This window comes from Hemitrygon akajei, chromosome 2, assembly GCF_048418815.1.
Source record: "Hemitrygon akajei chromosome 2, sHemAka1.3, whole genome shotgun sequence".
Taxonomy (NCBI): domain Eukaryota; kingdom Metazoa; phylum Chordata; class Chondrichthyes; order Myliobatiformes; family Dasyatidae; genus Hemitrygon; species Hemitrygon akajei.
Window position 1 is genome coordinate 182830767 of NC_133125.1, and position 19337 is coordinate 182850103.

Genomic DNA, 19337 nt, shown 5'->3' on the forward strand with positions numbered 1-19337 from the left:
TTTGTAGCCATAAAAAAGTACACACTCAGGTCAACAAATACCTTTTCGGGTCTTTAATTCCTTTATCAATTTCAGATATTTTAATGCAGAAAGAGAGCATCAAAAGAAAAACAACAAAATGAATTTAAAGAAATGCACAGTTCCTGCTGTTACAATCTCAGCTTAACTTCAGTCCACACACTTGTGTGTCAACTAGTTACATATGCAGTATGAAAATAAACTAAACAAAATATACAAAACCAATGCAGTAGTGGAAATTCTAAAAACAATACAAACAACATTAGCACCTCACTTTCCCTGTACCTTGTACACAACATCGAATATATCAATAAATACATCTTACCTTATGTACACTCACTTTGACACACACGTGCTTAACTTCCAAACACGTACAGGCTCACGCTACTCAGCCGATAAGCAAAGGTATTTTTAACCTCTTTTACTGCTTCTCTGAATGGAACTGAACCTCGACCGGCCAGTATCTGTGACACTGCTGCAGGACTTATGGAGGCCACATCTCGGACTGACCTTGGTTCGTGATGTGGGTTAGAGTGCTGTCCAGCATTTACTCTTTTACTCCTGTGGGATACTACAACAGGAGGGCCACCAACATCTGACCCTGTATCATCAGTCACAGGTGCTACAGTCTCAGTTCCAGACATTCTTACAGTTCCAGAAGATATGCTGTCAAGGCTGGAGTCAAGATTCTGTACACCCTGTTCTGACACATCTTCTACCAATATCACATCATTCTCTAAATCCTCAGAATCTGATTCGTGTCCCAGGGACATGAGATTGTAGTCTCCTTTGAGGAGCTGGGGTGGGAAGGTTCTCACAGGGCCTGTTCACCCTCCTGATAGGCCCTCCCTCCAAAGGTTCCACAGTGTATGTGTTGTCTAGTTCCTACACCAGCCTGTAGTCAGTTGATTTCCAAGCATCCTGGACCTTATTACGGCCAAATGGCCTGTTCCTGAGGTAAACCAGTGTATTTACGTCAATCTTATGACAATGAATTTTACCCCCCAGTGAGGCAATATGTTCTGCAGCCTTCTCTTCAGAGTATTCCTTCACTCTGGCATGAGCATCACTCAGTTGTTTCTGGTGTGTGGCTAACCAGTCATATTTCCTGTCCACAGACTGTTCTCACCCCAGCAGGGCATCCACTGGCAAGTGGTGATCAACACCGAACGGTCGGTAATAAGGGGAATATCCGGTGGTGGTGTGAGGCGTCACATTATACTCATACACTAACTCAGGTAGATGCTCTGGCCACCTACGTTTCTTTTCTGGAGACAACGTACACAACAAATCACACATCGTCCTGTTGAAACGCTCACACTGAGTGTTGCCAGTAGGACGATGGGGTGTAGTACGGCTTTTCTTTACCCCGTAGAGTTTTCAGAGTTCAGCTATGACCTCACTTTCGAAGTCACGGTCCTGGTCAGAATGCAACCTCTCAGGAACACCGTACTTCATAAACCATTCGCTCAAGAGCACCTTTGCTGTGGTATCCGCCTTTTGATCCTGAGCTGGGAATGCTTAGGTGAACTTTGTAAAAATGTCTGTGACTACTCAGACATTCTCACGCCCATCAGCTGCCGGTTCAAACACAGTGAAATCTACAACAACAACTCGGAGCGGCCGAGAAGCAAGGAATGATTTCATGGGGGGGACAGATCTTAAGGTGAGGCATCTTAGTTAGCACACAATGTGGACAATTTTTGATCCACCGTGCCACATCCTCGTGCATGTCCACCCAAAAACATCTGCTTCTCAACAAGTGTGGAGTAGACTCTATGCCTTGATGGCCCATAGAGTCATGTACATACCCAAACACTTTACTCCTCAAGCTGGTAGGTAGCAGAAGCTGATAACACTCCCCATGCTTCTCATCCTCAAAAACATGATACTGTAACCACTTGCACTGCCTGATCAATACGTGGGAGCGGGAACTCTCATCAATACACGGGACTGGGAACGCATCATTATTGGTCTTAAGATTCAGTCTCCAATAATCTACACAGTCTTATGCTGCCATCAGTCTCCACTATGAAAAGGTGTGTGAAATCGGCAGAGCTGAGGATGGGTGAAATGGCTGGTTTTTCTTTGAGCAAGTCAAAGGCAGTTTGACATTCTTCTGTCCAAGACTGTTTTAACAGCTGGTTTGTTTTACTCGGACTCCCTGCATTAAAACACAAATTCACTACATCATGCAGAGGACCTGCAATCTTTGAGAATCCCTGAATGAGCCGTCGATAAGAACTGCAAACGCTGATAAATGATCTTCAGTCTTTGATTGTAGATGGTACTGGCCATTGCTGAACAGTCGAGACCTTCTCGGGATCTGTGCCTATCCCCTTGGTTGATATCTGGTGTCCTAAGAACTTAGCCTCTCACTGCAGAAAATGACATTTTTCCAATTTCACCTTCAGACCAGTTTCCTTGAGGTGCTGAAGCACAGTGTCAAGCCTCTCCAAGTGTCCCTGGAAAGTCTGTGAATGCATCAGAATATCATCCAGGTACACAAGCATAATTTGGAAGACTCAGTGATTCATGGTTGCCTGCACGAGTCTTTGAAAAGTCACCAGCCCATTGCAGACCCAAATGTCATGTGAAGATATTCATATAGAGCAAACGGGGACGAAAAGCAGTCTGATGCCTATCACACTCCTCTACCACTACTTAGTGGTAACCACTCGTGAGGTCTATTGTCGAGAAAAATTGTGCTCCCCGCCAGGGCATCAGGACTTTCATCAATACAGGGGAGCCGGGAACGTGTCCTATTTGGTCCTGAGATTCAGTCTCCGATAATCTACACACAGTCTTATGCTACCATCAGCCTTCTGTAGCAACACTACAGGTGAGGCATACACACTATTGCTCCTTCTGTACCAACATTACAGGTGAGGCATACACACTATTGCTCCTTCTGTACCAACATTACAGGTGAGGCATACACACTATTGCTCCTTCTGTACCAACACTACAGGTGAGGCATACACACTATTGCTCCTTCTGTACCAACACTACAGGTGAGGCATACACACTATTGCTCCTTCTGTAGCAACACTACAGGTGAGGCATACACACTATTGCTCCTTCTGTACCAACACTACAGGTGAGGCATACACACTATTGCTCCTTCTGTACCAACACTACAGGTGAGGCATACACACTATGGCTCCTTCTGTACCAACACCACAGGTGAGGCATACACACTATTGCTCCTTCTGTACCAACACTACAGGTGAGGCATACACACTATTGCTCCTTCTGTACCAACACTACAGGTGAGGCATACACACTATTGCTCCTTCTGTAGCAACACTACAGGTGAGGCATACACACTATTGCTCCTTCTGTACCAACACTACAGGTGAGGCATACACACTATTGCTCCTTCTGTACCAATCCTACAGGTGAGGCATACACACTATTGCTCCTTCTGGACCAACACTACAGGTGAGGCATACACACTATTGCTCCTTCTGTACCAACAATACAGGTGAGGCATACACACTATTGCTCCTTCTGGACCAACACTACAGGTGAGGCATACACACTATTGCTCCTTCTGTACCAACACTACAGGTGAGGCATACACACTATTGCTCCTTCTGTACCAACACTACAGGTGAGGCATACACACTATTGCTCCTTCTGTACCAACACTACAGGTGAGGCATACACACTATTGCTCCTTCTGGACCAACACTACAGGTGAGGCATACACACTATTGCTCCTTCTGTACCAACACTACAGGTGAGGCATACACACTATTGCTCCTTCTGTACCAACACTACAGGTGAGGCATACACACTATTGCTCCTTCTGTAGCAACACTACAGGTGAGGCATACGCACTATTGCTCCTTCTGTACCAACACTACAGGTGAGGCATACACACTATTGCTCCTTCTGGACCAGCACTACAGGTGAGGCATACACACTATTGCTCCTTCTGTACCAACAATACAGGTGAGGCATACACACTATTGCTCCTTCTGGACCAACACTACAGGTGAGGCATACACACTATTGCTCCTTCTGTACCAACACTACAGGTGAGGCATACACACTATTGCTCCTTCTGTACCAATCCTACAGGTGAGGCATACACACTATTGCTCCTTCTGGACCAACACTACAGGTGAGGCATACACACTATTGCTCCTTCTGGACCAACACTACAGGTGAGGCATACACACTATTGCTCCTTCTGTACCAACACTACAGGTGAGGCATACACACTATTGCTCCTTCTGTACCAACACTACAGGTGAGGCATACACACTATTGCTCCTTCTGTACCAACACTACAGGTGAGGCATACACACTATTGCTCCTTCTGGACCAACACTACAGGTGAGGCATACACACTATTGCTCCTTCTGTACCAACACTACAGGTGAGGCATACACACTATTGTTCCTTCTGTACCAACACTACAGGTGAGGCATACACACTATTGCTCCTTCTGGACCAACACTACAGGTGAGGCATACACACTATTGCTCCTTCTGTACCAATACTACAGGTGAGGCATACACACTATTGCTCCTTCTGTACCAACACTACAGGTGAGGCATACACACTATTGTTCCTTCTGTACCAACACTACAGGTGAGGCATACACACTATTGCTCCTTCTGTAGCAACACTACAGGTGAGGCATACACACTATTGCTCCTTCTGTACCAACACTACAGGTGAGGCATACACACTATTGCTCTTTCTGTACCAACACTACAGGTGAGGCATACACACTATTACTCCTTCTGGACCAACACTACAGGTGAGGCATACACACTATTGCTCCTTCTGTACCAACACTACAGGTGAGGCATACACACTATTACTCCTTCTGTACCAACACTACAGGTGAGGCATACACACTATTGCTCCTTCTGTACCAACACTACAGGTGAGGCATACACACTATTGCTCCTTCTGTAGCAACACTACAGGTGAGGCATACACACTATTGTTCCTTCTGTACCAACACTACAGGTGAGGCATACACACTATTGCTCCTTCTGTAGCAACACTACAGGTGAGGCATACACACTATTGCTCCTTCTGTACCAACACTACAGGTGAGGCATACACACTATTGCTCCTTCTGTACCAACACTACAGGTGAGGCATACACACTATTGCTCCTTCTGTACCAACACTACAGGTGAGGCATACACACTATTGCTCCTTCTGTACCAACACTACAGGTGAGGCATACACACTATGGCTCCTTCTGTACCAACACCACAGGTGAGGCATACACACTATTGCTCCTTCTGTACCAACACTACAGGTGAGGCATACACACTATTGCTCCTTCTGTACCAACACTACAGGTGAGGCATACACACTATTGCTCCTTCTGTAGCAACACTACAGGTGAGGCATACACACTATTGCTCCTTCTGTACCAACACTACAGGTGAGGCATACACACTATTGCTCCTTCTGTACCAATCCTACAGGTGAGGCATACACACTATTGCTCCTTCTGGACCAACACTACAGGTGAGGCATACACACTATTGCTCCTTCTGTACCAACAATACAGGTGAGGCATACACACTATTGCTCCTTCTGGACCAACACTACAGGTGAGGCATACACACTATTGCTCCTTCTGTACCAACACTACAGGTGAGGCATACACACTATTGCTCCTTCTGTACCAACACTACAGGTGAGGCATACACACTATTGCTCCTTCTGTACCAACACTACAGGTGAGGCATACACACTATTGCTCCTTCTGGACCAACACTACAGGTGAGGCATACACACTATTGCTCCTTCTGTACCAACACTACAGGTGAGGCATACACACTATTGCTCCTTCTGTACCAACACTACAGGTGAGGCATACACACTATTGCTCCTTCTGTAGCAACACTACAGGTGAGGCATACGCACTATTGCTCCTTCTGTACCAACACTACAGGTGAGGCATACACACTATTGCTCCTTCTGGACCAGCACTACAGGTGAGGCATACACACTATTGCTCCTTCTGTACCAACAATACAGGTGAGGCATACACACTATTGCTCCTTCTGGACCAACACTACAGGTGAGGCATACACACTATTGCTCCTTCTGTACCAACACTACAGGTGAGGCATACACACTATTGCTCCTTCTGTACCAATCCTACAGGTGAGGCATACACACTATTGCTCCTTCTGGACCAACACTACAGGTGAGGCATACACACTATTGCTCCTTCTGGACCAACACTACAGGTGAGGCATACACACTATTGCTCCTTCTGTACCAACACTACAGGTGAGGCATACACACTATTGCTCCTTCTGTACCAACACTACAGGTGAGGCATACACACTATTGCTCCTTCTGTACCAACACTACAGGTGAGGCATACACACTATTGCTCCTTCTGGACCAACACTACAGGTGAGGCATACACACTATTGCTCCTTCTGTACCAACACTACAGGTGAGGCATACACACTATTGCTCCTTCTGTACCAACACTACAGGTGAGGCATACACACTATTGTTCCTTCTGTACCAACACTACAGGTGAGGCATACACACTATTGCTCCTTCTGGACCAACACTACAGGTGAGGCATACACACTATTGCTCCTTCTGTACCAACACTACAGGTGAGGCATACACACTATTGCTCCTTCTGTACCAACACTACAGGTGAGGCATACACACTATTGTTCCTTCTGTACCAACACTACAGGTGAGGCATACACACTATTGCTCCTTCTGTAGCAACACTACAGGTGAGGCATACACACTATTGCTCCTTCTGTACCAACACTACAGGTGAGGCATACACACTATTGCTCTTTCTGTACCAACACTACAGGTGAGGCATACACACTATTACTCCTTCTGGACCAACACTACAGGTGAGGCATACACACTATTGCTCCTTCTGTACCAACACTACAGGTGAGGCATACACACTATTACTCCTTCTGTACCAACACTACAGGTGAGGCATACACACTATTGCTCCTTCTGTACCAACACTACAGGTGAGGCATACACACTATTGCTCCTTCTGTAGCAACACTACAGGTGAGGCATACACACTATTGTTCCTTCTGTACCAACACTACAGGTGAGGCATACACACTATTGCTCCTTCTGTAGCAACACTACAGGTGAGGCATACACACTATTGCTCCTTCTGTACCAACACTACAGGTGAGGCATACACACTATTGCTCCTTCTGTACCAACACTACAGGTGAGGCATACACACTATTGCTCCTTCTGTACCAACACTACAGGTGAGGCATACACACTATTGCTCCTTCTGTAGCAACACTACAGGTGAGGCATACACACTATTGCTCCTTCTGTAGCAACACTACAGGTGAGGCATACACACTATTGCTCTTCTGAATCACACCCTTCTTTGAGCTTTGCTCTTTCACTTCACTGTACTGATTGAGCGGAACGCGGTGGTGTGGCTGTGAAACAGGGTCATCATCAATTAACTGAATTTCATGCTTGACCTTGTCAGTGTACCCAAGGTCTTCATCTTCATCTGCAAAGATATTCAGGTACTTAGCCAGTAAAACTCTTAGCTGAGCTTGTTGTTCTTCACTACCCCAATGTCGAGCTTGTCTAGAATTGACTTTAACTTGTGGTTACTACTCTCCTGCTTTACACCAACAGTCACTTGTTCAATGCCAGCTGAGATCCACTGAAATCTTACAGCACATTGCTGATCACTATCTACGCACTCTAACTTTGACAGTATACCCAGTCGGGTCTTTGTGAGAGCCATACATCCTCTTGAGAGAGGTTTAAAACCTGTACTGGTACTGTACGACTACGAGAGTCAACGAGCATGGGAATAACTACAGGACCACCTGGCAGTGGGGTGTTAAGTGACCCAGGTCACACCCAACATCTCCAGTGGCCTTCCTAGCCACAATGGTAACTACAGATTCAGCAGGTTTGTGCTCAGTATCTTTTCCTGATACTCGGACTGCGTCTTTGCATTTCCTGAGGACTCTTAAAAACCACAGATGAGCCTCCTCTCGCACTTCTAACTGTGAGGACCCAGGGTTATTCCGCACAAATCAGAGAAGCTCCCTTCCAGGGGAAGGATCTCTGATCCCGTCTATAAATTGATCTCCGAGCACCATACTTTCATTGGCCAGAGCATCAGGGGAACAGTTCAGTTGAAAGTTACGAGCTTGGGCTAGGGTATGTGAAAACTTCTATGTCTTCACCCTCACACTGCTTGTGACTATAGAAGCTATGCAACAGCTGGGGTGCACTATGCTTGTCTCTGAAAGCCTCCCTGAGACAGGTGAACAAGTCATCAGCCTGGTCATCACTGCACATCAGTGCTTCTTCTAGAGCTGCACCCCTGAGCAGTGACATAACAAAATCATACTGATCCTGGTCAGTCTAATTTCCAGCATGAAGTACACGATCGATTTCTTCAATAAAGTCATCAACAGACCTCCCATCTTTCTCAGCATCCCCCATAAATGTGGCGATGTGTCTTTCCCTTGGAGTGTATACATAGGACCTTTTGCTTAATTTATCAACAGTTGCCATGGCTTCCTCATGCTGACCATGCATCTCTCTAATTTGTTCATTGAAATCAGGTTCAGTTTGCTCATCCTCTGAATGTAACATTATGAAAACTCAAGTCATTAAAAAGTCTCTGAGACAAGCCTGGAAAAGGGGTTGCTGACATCTCCTGCTGAAAACACAATGACTTCACGGCCGCAGTTGCTCTGGATCACCGTCACAGTTCTACATCCTGGCTTCAGTCCCTGATGTCCCAACCCGGCATCAAGACTCTACCATGGTCTCCACGTGACACCGTCTCACGGGAACGACTGTCCTGTCCTTCACCACTACCCTGTTATGTATTGTATATTGTACTGTAAACAAAAATCAAAAACCCTCTAAACTGGCTTGGAATTACCCCACTGCTGGTACCAAAGTTTGTAGCCTGGGAAGAACACACACTCAGAACAACAGATACTTTTTCAAGTCTTTAATTCCTTTATCTGGTTGTGATATTTTAATGCAGAAAGCAACTATCAAAAGCTTAACTTTGGTCCACACACTTGTGTATCAACTCGTTACGTATGCAGTATGAAAATAAATAAAACAACATATACTAAACCAATATGGTAGTGACAATTCAAAAAAAACAATACGAACTACATTAAAATCCCACCAACCTGTACCTTGTACACAACAACAAAAATCTGAATAAATACATCTCATCTTAACTCAGATCTATATTCACTTTGGCACACAAGTGCTTAACTTCCAAACACGCACAGGCTAGATCAGCCTTTCTCAAACTTGTTGCTCTGGAGGAACCCTTGAATTAATTTTCAAGTCTCAATGATCTCCTGATAAAAATTATTATATCTACAGCTCACAGTATGTTAGTGTGATCAGTATGTTGTATATATAATAATCCAAAACTAATTGTCAACCTTGTTTTGAATAGAGAATGAATTTTTTATCCAACCTGTCTTGAAAAAACAGGCAGTTACGTTTAGCTAACCGTTCTTGAAATTAATCTCTTCCTTTCCCTTTCATAATTTTTAAAAATTCATAAGGCAAACATAACAAATTTATGTTAAATAACTGACGTAAGTTAGTAAACTGACTTAAGGCACAGGAAATTTAATTGAAATAAAGGTTGTAAATTGATTTTAATTAATGCTATTTACAACATGAAAATTTATTGTCTACGTTGAAAAGTAAAGTTACTGAAAACTGTAAGCCAATGTTATATAAATAACAATATAGCCTAAGACACAATTTTATACAAGACTTTGAAAAAAGATTTTCTTACTAAGTGACATGATCAGGCACAAATATAGGCCTAGCATATGAAACCTGTGCTTGTCTTTTGCTGCACAAATACTCAAATCTGGGTCAAACTTGAGATAAGTACACACAGATTTGACCTTCAACTGAACGGAAATGTTTTCTATTCTTGCTTGTGTGCTTGTTAAACAAAAGAAAGCTTGCTGACACATGTAAGAAGTTGAAAACTGCAGCAAAATGTTCATTGCTTTCCTATGAATGACAGGATACTCCTCTTTCACAGAAATCCAGAACTTGTCCAGGGGCAGGTCAGTAAATCCCATCTTGAGTGCACGATCAGACGGCATCTCACAAAGTTCCTCCTTTTCTCTCAAAGTTAAGTTCTCAGGCTGAGCAGAAGATTCAGAGAAAGGGTCTCTCACCCAGTCATACACTTGTGTTGAAAGGGAGGAAAAATACTGTTCAATTTTGTTCTGCAGTTATTCCAGGGGGTTTTCAATAAGACTCGAGACTTTCTGATCCTTGCTCACACTCAAGCACAAGCAGCATTGGAAACATTTCAAGATTTCCTTTTGCAACATGATTTTTCCAAAGATTCAGTCCCTTTCAAATCCAACATTTTTGTCAGTTTAAGTCAAAACATTTTCTCCAGCACCTTGCAGAGACTTGTTCAGCTGGTTCATATGATGAAAAGTGTCTGCTAAGTAGGTTAGTTTCTGTAGACATTCTTCATCACCAATGCACTCAGCAAAACCTGGCCTACTATTTTCTTGCAAGTACTCCCGCAATTCACCTTCCAGCTCAGACATCCTGTTGAGAACTCTTCCTCTGCTCAGCCCCTGGATTTCTGCATGTGGGGGAGATCAGTGTGCTTTGTCCAGGTTTTCACACTTTTTTTAAAAACATTCTCAAGTGAATTGGTCTTTGTTAAATAAAGTCAACCATTTTTGAAGCATCATCCAGAATCTCTGTGAAGAAAGCAGTGTGTTGTGACAACATCAGGATTTTCTTTTTGACAAGAGAAATGAAACCTCTCATGGGGCCATCGAGGGGCACCATCAGTACAGATGCCAACACGGTTCCTCCAAGACAGACCTTTTGTTTCCGGATAGGAAGACAAAACATTAAATATATCTTGGCCTTAGCTTGTTTTGGGCAGCTCTTTGCAACAGAAAAAGTTTTCTTGAATTTCACCATCATTTGCAAATTTTACAAGTGCTACAACATGACAGTTATTGGTCAAATCTGTTGACTCATCACCCTGGATAGAGAAGCTGTTGTTTTTCACTTTGTCACACAAAACCTCCTTAGCATCATGTGACATGTCATCAACACGTTGACTTATCGAACTGTTTGAGGGTGGCCGCCTTCTTGCCCGAACAAAATCCATGTTAGAGCCCATTCTCAAGCTACTATTTATGGACAACTGTGCTCATCTCACGCACACAGAGGACCATGCTACAGGCTGCAGTCAATCAGTTCACCAAGGCTGCAAGGGCTTTAGGGTTAATGATCAGTCTGAAGAAAACAGTGATCCCCCATCAGAAGCCCCCTGGTGGGGTTTACAACCCCTCTCAGATCATCACTGACGACCACCCTCTCACCACGTTCACCTACCTGAGCAGTGTCAGATCCAATGACGCTACGGTAGTAAGGGACGTTGACGATCGACTTGCCAGAAGTAGCAGTGCCTTCAAATGCCTCCAGAAACATGTGGAAGAACACCAACTGTGTCTGTTCACAAAAATCCAGGTGTACAGGGCTGCCGTCATCACAACACTGCTATACGGCTCCGAAGCCTGGGTCTTGTACCGCAAGTAAATCCAGTTGCTCAAGTACTTCCATCAGTGCTGCCTCTGCTCCATCGTGGTTATCAGCTGACCAGATCGTGTCTCCAACAGTGAGGTCCCGGAGAAGCTCAACGTCCAAGCATTGAAGCCACTTTGCTGCTCAGGCAGCTCTGCTGGCCAGGACACGTCTCACATGGACAACTCCAGGTTACCGAAAGCTGTACTCTACAGAGAACTCTCTCAGGGAAAGAGAGATCACCGTGTCCTGCACAAGAGGTACAAAGACCAACTTAAGCAGCAGCTCTCTCAGACAGATATCGAGGTGAATGAGTGGCAGCAGCTGGCTTGTGACAGAGACCGCTGGAGAACACTGATCCACGGTGTAGACAGGAATTTTCAGGAATCCAGAAGAGCGACTGCTGAAGAGAAGAGGAGACGCAGGAAGGACGCAGTAAGTTGTTTGTCACAGACTAGGCTCAATGGAATAGGACAACTTGGATCACCAGTCCATGTAAAACCCATTGATAAATAGCTTTCATTGTAGAGACAGACTTGCTGATGATACAACGATTGGTGGAGGGGCCGGGAGTGTTGAGGAAAAAGAAAGGCTGCAGAAGGATTTAGACAGATGAGGAGAATGGGCAAGAGAGTGGCAAATTAAATACAATTTTGGAAAATGCATTGTCATGCACTTTGATAGTGGAAATAAATGTGCAGACTATTTTCTAAACAGGGAGAAAATAAAAAATCTGAGATGCAAAGGCACTTGGGAATCCTTGTGCATAACACCCTAAAGTCAAGTCACTTTTATTGTAATTTCGACCATAACTGCTGGTACAGTGCATAGTAAAAATGAGACAATGTTTTTCAGGACCATGGTATTGCATGACACAGCACAAAAACTAGACTGAACTACATGGAGAAAGCTACACTAGACTACAGACCTACACAGGACTGCGTAAAGTGCACAAAAACAGTGCAGGCATTACAATAAATAATAAACAGGACAATAGGGCAAGGTGTCAGTCCGGGCTCTGGGTATTGAGGAGTCTGATAGCTTGGGGGAAGAAACTGTTACATAGTCTGGTCGTGAGAGCCTGAATGCTTCGGAGCCCTTTCTCAGATGGCAGGAGGGAGAAGAGATTATATGAGGGGTGCGTGGGGTCCTTCATAATGCTGTTTCCTTTGCGGATGCAGCGTGTAATGTAAATGTCCGTGATGGCGGGAAGAGAGACCCCGATGATCTTCTCAGCTGACCTCACTACCCACTGCAGGGACTTGCGATCCGAGATGGTGCAATTTCCAAACCAGGCTGTGATGCAGCTGCTCAGGATGCTCTCAATACAACCCCTGTAGAATGTGATGAGGAATGGGTGGTGGGAGACGGACTTTCCTCAGCCTTCGCAGAAAGTAGAGATGCTGCTGGGCTTTCTTTGCTATGACACTGGTGTTGAGGGACCAGGTGAGACTCTCCGCCAGGTGAACACCAGGAAATTTGGTGCTCTTTACGATCTCTACTGAGGAGCCGTCGATGTTCAGTGGGGAGTGGTCTCTCCGTGCCCTCCTGAAGTCAACAACCATCTCTTTTGTTTTGCTCACATTCAGAGACAGGTTGTTGGCTCTGCACCAGTCTGTTAGCCGCTGCACCTCCTCTCTGTAAGCTGACTCGTCGTTTTTGCTGATGAGACCCACCACGGTCGTGTCATTGGTGAACTTGATGATGTGGTTCGAGCTGTGTGTTGCAGCACAGTCGTGGGTCAGCAGAGTGAACAGCAGTGGACTGAGCACGCAACCCTGGGGGGCCCCCGTGCTCAGTGTGATGGTGTTGGAGATGCTGCTCCCAATCCGGACTGACTGAGGTCTCCCAGTCAGGAAGTCTAGGATCCAGTTGCAGAGGGAGGTGTTCAGGCCCAGTAGGCTCAGCTTTCCAATCAGTTTCTGAGGGATGATTGTGTTGAATGCTGAACTGAAGTCTATGAACAGCATCCGAACGTATCTTGCAGGTTGAGTCAGTGGTGAGGAAGACAAATGCAATGTACATAGAAACATAGAAAACCTACAGCACAATACAGGCCCTTTGGGCATATCTCTACCTTAGAAATTACTAGGCTTATTTTTCTCTATTTTTCTAAGCTCCATGTACCTATCCAAAAGTCTCTTAAAAGACCCTATCATATCCGCCTCCACCACCGTTGCTGGCAGCCCATTCCACGCACTCACCACTCTGTGAGTAAAAAACTTACCCCTGACATCGCCTCTGTACCTACTCCCCAGCACCTTAAACCTGTGTCCTCTTGTGGCAACCATTTCAGCCCTGGGAAAAAGCCACTGACTATCCACATGATCAATACCTCTCATCATCTTATACACCTCGATCAGGTCACCTTTCATCCTCTGTCACTCCAAGGAGAAAAGGCTAAGTTCACTCAACCTATTCTCATCAGGCATGCTCCCCAATCCAGGCAACATCCGTGTAAATCTCCTCTGCACCCTTTCTATGGCTTCCACATCCTTCCTGTAGTGAGGCGACCAGAACTGAGCACAGTACTCCAAGTGGGGTCTGACCAGGGTCCGATATAACTGCAACATTACCTCTCTGCTCCTAAATTCAATTCCACAATTGATGAAGGCCAATGCACTATCTGCTTTCTTAACCACAGAGTCAACCTGCGCAGTTGCTTTGAGCGTCCTGTGGACTCGGACCCCAAGATCCCTCTGATCCTCCACACTGCCAAGAGTCTTACCATTAATACTGTATTCTGCCATCATGTTTAACCTGCCAAAATGAACCACTTCACACTTATCTGGGTTGAACTCCTGCTGCCACTTCTCAGCCCAGTTTTGCATCCTATCAATGTCCCACTGTAACCTCTGACAGCCCTCCACACTATCCACAACACCCCCAACCTTTGTGTCATCAGCAAACTTACTAACCCATCCCTCCACTTCCTTATTCAGGTCATTTATAAAAATCACAAAGAGTAAGGGTCCCAGAACAGATCCCTGAGGGTCTCCACTGGTCGCCGAGCTCCATGCAGAATATGACCCGTCTGCAACCACTCTTTGCCTTCTGTGGGCAAGCCAGTTCTGGATCCACAAAGCAATGTCCCCTTGGATCCCATGCCTCCTTACTTACTCAATAAGCCTTGCATGAGATACCTTATCAAGTGCTTTGCTGAAATTCTTATAGACTACATCTACTGCTCTTCCTTCATCAATGTGTTTAGTCACATCCTCAAAAAATTCAATCAGGCTCGTAAGGCACGACCTGCCCTTGACCATGCTATGCTGGCTATTCCTAATCATATTATACCTCTCCAAATGTTCATAAATCCTGCCTCTCAGTATTTTCTCCATCAACTTACCAACCAATGAGGTAAAACTCACTGGTCTATAATTTCCTAGGCTATCTCTACTCCCTTTCTTGAATAAAGGAACAACATTCACAACCCTCCAATCCTCCGGAACCTCTATCACCAGAGGCTCAGCAATTTCCCCCCTCGCCTCCCACAGTAGCCTGGGGTACATCTCATCTGGTCCCAGCGACTTATCCAACTTGATGCTTTCCAAAGCTCCAGCAAATCCTCTTTCTTAATATCTACATGCTCAAGCTTTTCAGTCTGCTGCAAGTCATCACTACAATCACCAAAATCCTTTTCCATAGTGAATATTGAAGCAAAGCATTCATTAATTACCTCTGCTATTTCCTCCGGTTCCATACACACTTCCCCACTGTCACATTTGATAAGTCCTATTCTTTCACCATTCCTGTCCCTGAGCCATCCAAGTCTCTGTAATGGCCACCACATCATATCTCCAAGTACTGATCCATGCTCTAAGCTCATCCGGTTTGCTCACAACACTCCTTGCGTTAAAATAGGCAAATCTCAAACCTGCAGTCTGAGCGTGTCCCTTCTCTATCACCTGCCTATCCTCCCTCACACACTGTCTCCTAGCTTTCTCTATTTGTGAGCCAACTGCCCCTTCCCCAGTCTCTTCAGTTCGGTTCCCACCCCACAACAATTCTAGTTTAAACTTTCCCCAGTAGCCTTAGCATCCTCCCTGCCAGGATATTGGTCCCCCTGGGATTCCAGAGCAACCAGTCCTTTTTGTACAGGTCACACTGGCCCTAAAAGAGGTCCCAATGATCCAGAAATCAGAATCCCTGACCCCTGCTCCAATCCCTCAGCCACACATTTAACTCCACCTTGTTCTATTCCTATACTCACTGTTGCGTGGCACAGGCAGTAATCCTGAGATTACTACCTTTGCTGTCCTGCTTCTCAACTTCCTTCCTAACTCCCTGTAGTCTGTTTTCAGGAGCTCCTCCCTTTTCCTACCTATGTCGTTGGTACCAATATGTACCACGACTTCTGACTGTTCTCCCTCCCACTGCAGGATATCTTGGACGTGATCTGATACATCCCGCACCCTGGCACCTGGGAGGCAAACTACCATCCAAGTTTCTTTCCTGCGTCCACAGAATCACCTGTCTGACCCCCTAACTATAGAGTCTCCTATCACTACTGCCTTCCTCTTCCTTTCCCTACCCTTCTGAGCTACAAGGCCGGACTCTGTGCCAGAGGTACGGCCACTGTTGCTTCCCCCAGGTAGGCTGTACCACCCAACAGTACTCAAACAGGAGTACTTATTGTCAAAGGGTACAGCCACAGGGGTACTCTCTAGTACCTGACTCTTCCCCTTCCCTCTCCTGACTGTGACCCACTCATCTGTCTCCCGTGGCCCTAGTGTGACCACCTGCCTGTAACTCCTCTCTATCACCTCCTCACTCTCCCTGACCAGGCGAAGGTCATCGAGCTGCAGCTCCAGTTCCCTAACTCGGTCCCTTAGGAGCTTCAGCTCGACACACCTGGTGCAGATATGGCCGTCCGGGACATGTTAACATGAATGTTAACATTCATTTCAGGAGGACTAGAATATAAGAGCAGGGATGTGATGCTGAGGCTTTATAAGGCACTGGTGAGGACTCACCTTGAGTATTGTGAACAGTTTTGGGCTCCTCCTCTCAGAAAATATGTGCTGGCATTTGAAAGGGTTCAGAGGAGGATCACAAGGATAATTCCGAGAATGAAAGGGTTATCATATGAGGAACGTTTGATGGCTCTGGGTCTGTACTTGCTAGAATTTAGGAGGATTTTGAATTTTGAAAGGCCTAGACAGAGTAGATGTGGAAAGGATGTTTCCCATGTTGGGGGAAGTGTAGAACAAGAGGGCAGAACCCCAGGACAGAGAGGCATCCATTTGAAACAGAGATGCGGATAAATTTCTTTGGCCAGAAGATGGTAAATTTGGTGTTGAATTTGTGGAATTTGTTAACAGAGGCAGTTGTGGAGGCCAGGTTGTTGGTTGTATTTGAGGCAGAAATTGATAGGTTGTTGATTGGCCAAGGCATTAAAGGTTATGGGGAGAAGGCCAGGGAGAGGGATTGAGGAGGGGTGAAAAGAGATTAGCCATGATTGAATGGCAGAGCAGACTCGATGGGCCAAATGGCCTAATTCTGCTCCTAGGTCTTATGGTCTTGTTGTCTTCTAAACAACAATTACTGAACCCATCAGAGTGAATGAATTAAAAATCTGGGTGAAGGAAAAGTGTCCCTTGGATCTTATGGTGTACAATCCCTCAGACATGTATCACTGGTTACCGATGGACTTCCTGGACAACCACTATCCTTATCCATGTTAAATGTCCCAGCATTTGGACAGTTTAGTCTGCACTCACATTGAGTTCAGTTTTTTCTTGGACCAGAACACTGTTTGAAGCCTTGAGCATCTGGGTGTGGTGATGGTTCAGTCCTCAACAACAGAACAGGCTTCACAGTGGAACTTCAGTGCTGTAGCTGGGGCTGGGTATTGTCACCACAGGCAGGACCACATCAACTGAAACCTTCACCATCTCTAGAATAATACAAAGCTGATTTGCAGTGGATTGTTACCTCATCTGCTGGATATGTACACAGGGAGACTGCAGTGTATCTGCCAATTCTGCATGTTCAGACACTCGATAAGGGATTACAGAAGTTATCAAATACGTGTTTGCGTTTATCTGTTGTTTCCTGGATTCTCTGCTTGCTGCCAGTGTGAGAGAGATCCCTGGACTTTCTTCAGTCTGGTGTTCTGATTTCTGCTCCATTTCTGAACTGGTTGGGTTTCTCTGTGTTTGAGAAGCCTGACTGACTCAGGGTCCATCTTCATTACCAAGAACACATTGTAAATTGATGCTTATGTGAAATAATTTGTGTAGATCTGTTACTATTGCTTTCAAACTGATTAGTTTTCATTTATCCAAAGCCTATTATAGATTGACAAGATGGATACCTGTCTGTAATGTTGGTTTTCTCATTGTCGTCGTCATTGCTACAATTTCCTGGATGGCGTTTAAAGGTATGTGCTGAAATATTATTCTGTATTTTCATGTAAATGATGAGCTCTGTTCTCTGGAGTTTGGTTGGAATGAAGTGAGTATGTTACTGGGACGTGGCAGTGGCGATGAGGGAGATGAGGAGAGAGGGGACATCGTCAGAGTGGTGATCTTGAGACTTTAGCTCTTCAAAGAGAGGCTTCACTCAGAGAAAGCAATGAAAAGACAACCTTAAGTTGTTTTTCCCTTCTCTTCTTTATATTTGCCCAGTTAGAACAGTAGAGATGCCAAGCAGGATAGTGAAATGCTCCCCTTGTGTGATGTGGGGAGGCAGGGAGACCTCCAGTGTCTCTGGTGACTACAACTGGGAGAAGTGCATCCAGCTGCAGCTTCTAACAAATGGCATTAGGGAATTGAAGCTGGAAGTGGATGAATTCCAGATCATTCGTGAGGCTAAGGGGGAGATAGATAGGACATATTGAGAGGTAGTTACACCCAAGATGCAGGACACAGGAAATTGGGTGAAAGTCAGGAAGGGGAAAGAGGTTAAGGAACCAGTGTAGAGTACCCCTGTGGCCATCCCCTTCAACAACAGGTATATCACTTTGAGAAGAATACAGATGGGACGGTTTGCCCCTGAACTGGAGAGGGAAGGTTTGTTAATGTTTCATGATGGGATTTAAACTGGAGTTGCAGGGGGATGGGAACCAGAGTGCCAGAACAGTCAGTGGAGAGGTTGTGGAGGCAGATGTTGGTAAGACCACAGATAAAGATAGAAATCAAAAGATTGTGCATGGTGCGACTGGTGTCCTGAGCTGCAAATATTTCAATGCAAGAAGTATTGTACAAAAGGAGGATAATGGTGACCAGAGTTGTCCCACAGGGGTCTGTGTTGGGACCGATTCCTTTTACGTTATGTGTCAATAATTTGGATGATCATTTCCATGTCAGGGACATGTGATGTCATTCCCTGTGCAACACTCCCCTCTAGTGGAACTGCAAGGTAACTGCATCATGTGTTTCTGGCCTCCCCTGTAACTATTGGTTTCAATATGGCAGCTCTGAACGTGGACACCTGTAGCTATTAATTACTGACCTTCATCCCTCAGGGCTCCCGACCACCCCGACAACAACCATTTGTTATGGTTGTGGTACCTTTGGTACCAATGACATAGGTAGGAAAAGGAAGGAGGTCCTGAAAACGGACGACAGGGACTTAGGAAGTTGAGAAGCAGGACCTCGAAGGTAGTGATCTCGGGATTACTGCCTGTGCCACGTGACAGTGAGTATAGGAATAGAATGAGGTGGAGGATAAATGCATGGCTGAGGGATTGGAGCAGGGGGCAGGGA

The 19337-nt window shown here is 45.4% G+C and overlaps 2 protein-coding genes across 2 annotated transcripts in view; both read left to right on the forward strand.

The window, feature by feature from the left end:
• Nucleotides 1–19337, forward strand: part of LOC140721541 (obscurin-like) — a 241912-nt gene that overhangs the window by 139511 nt on the left and 83064 nt on the right. The window lies entirely within an intron of this gene.
• Nucleotides 1–19337, forward strand: part of LOC140738404 (uncharacterized) — a 64097-nt gene that overhangs the window by 40769 nt on the left and 3991 nt on the right. The window contains exon 8 of the mRNA XM_073065661.1: nucleotides 17918–18010. Coding sequence (XP_072921762.1) covers nucleotides 17918–18010 — 93 coding nt within the window. The remainder of the gene's footprint in view (nucleotides 1–17917; nucleotides 18011–19337) is intronic.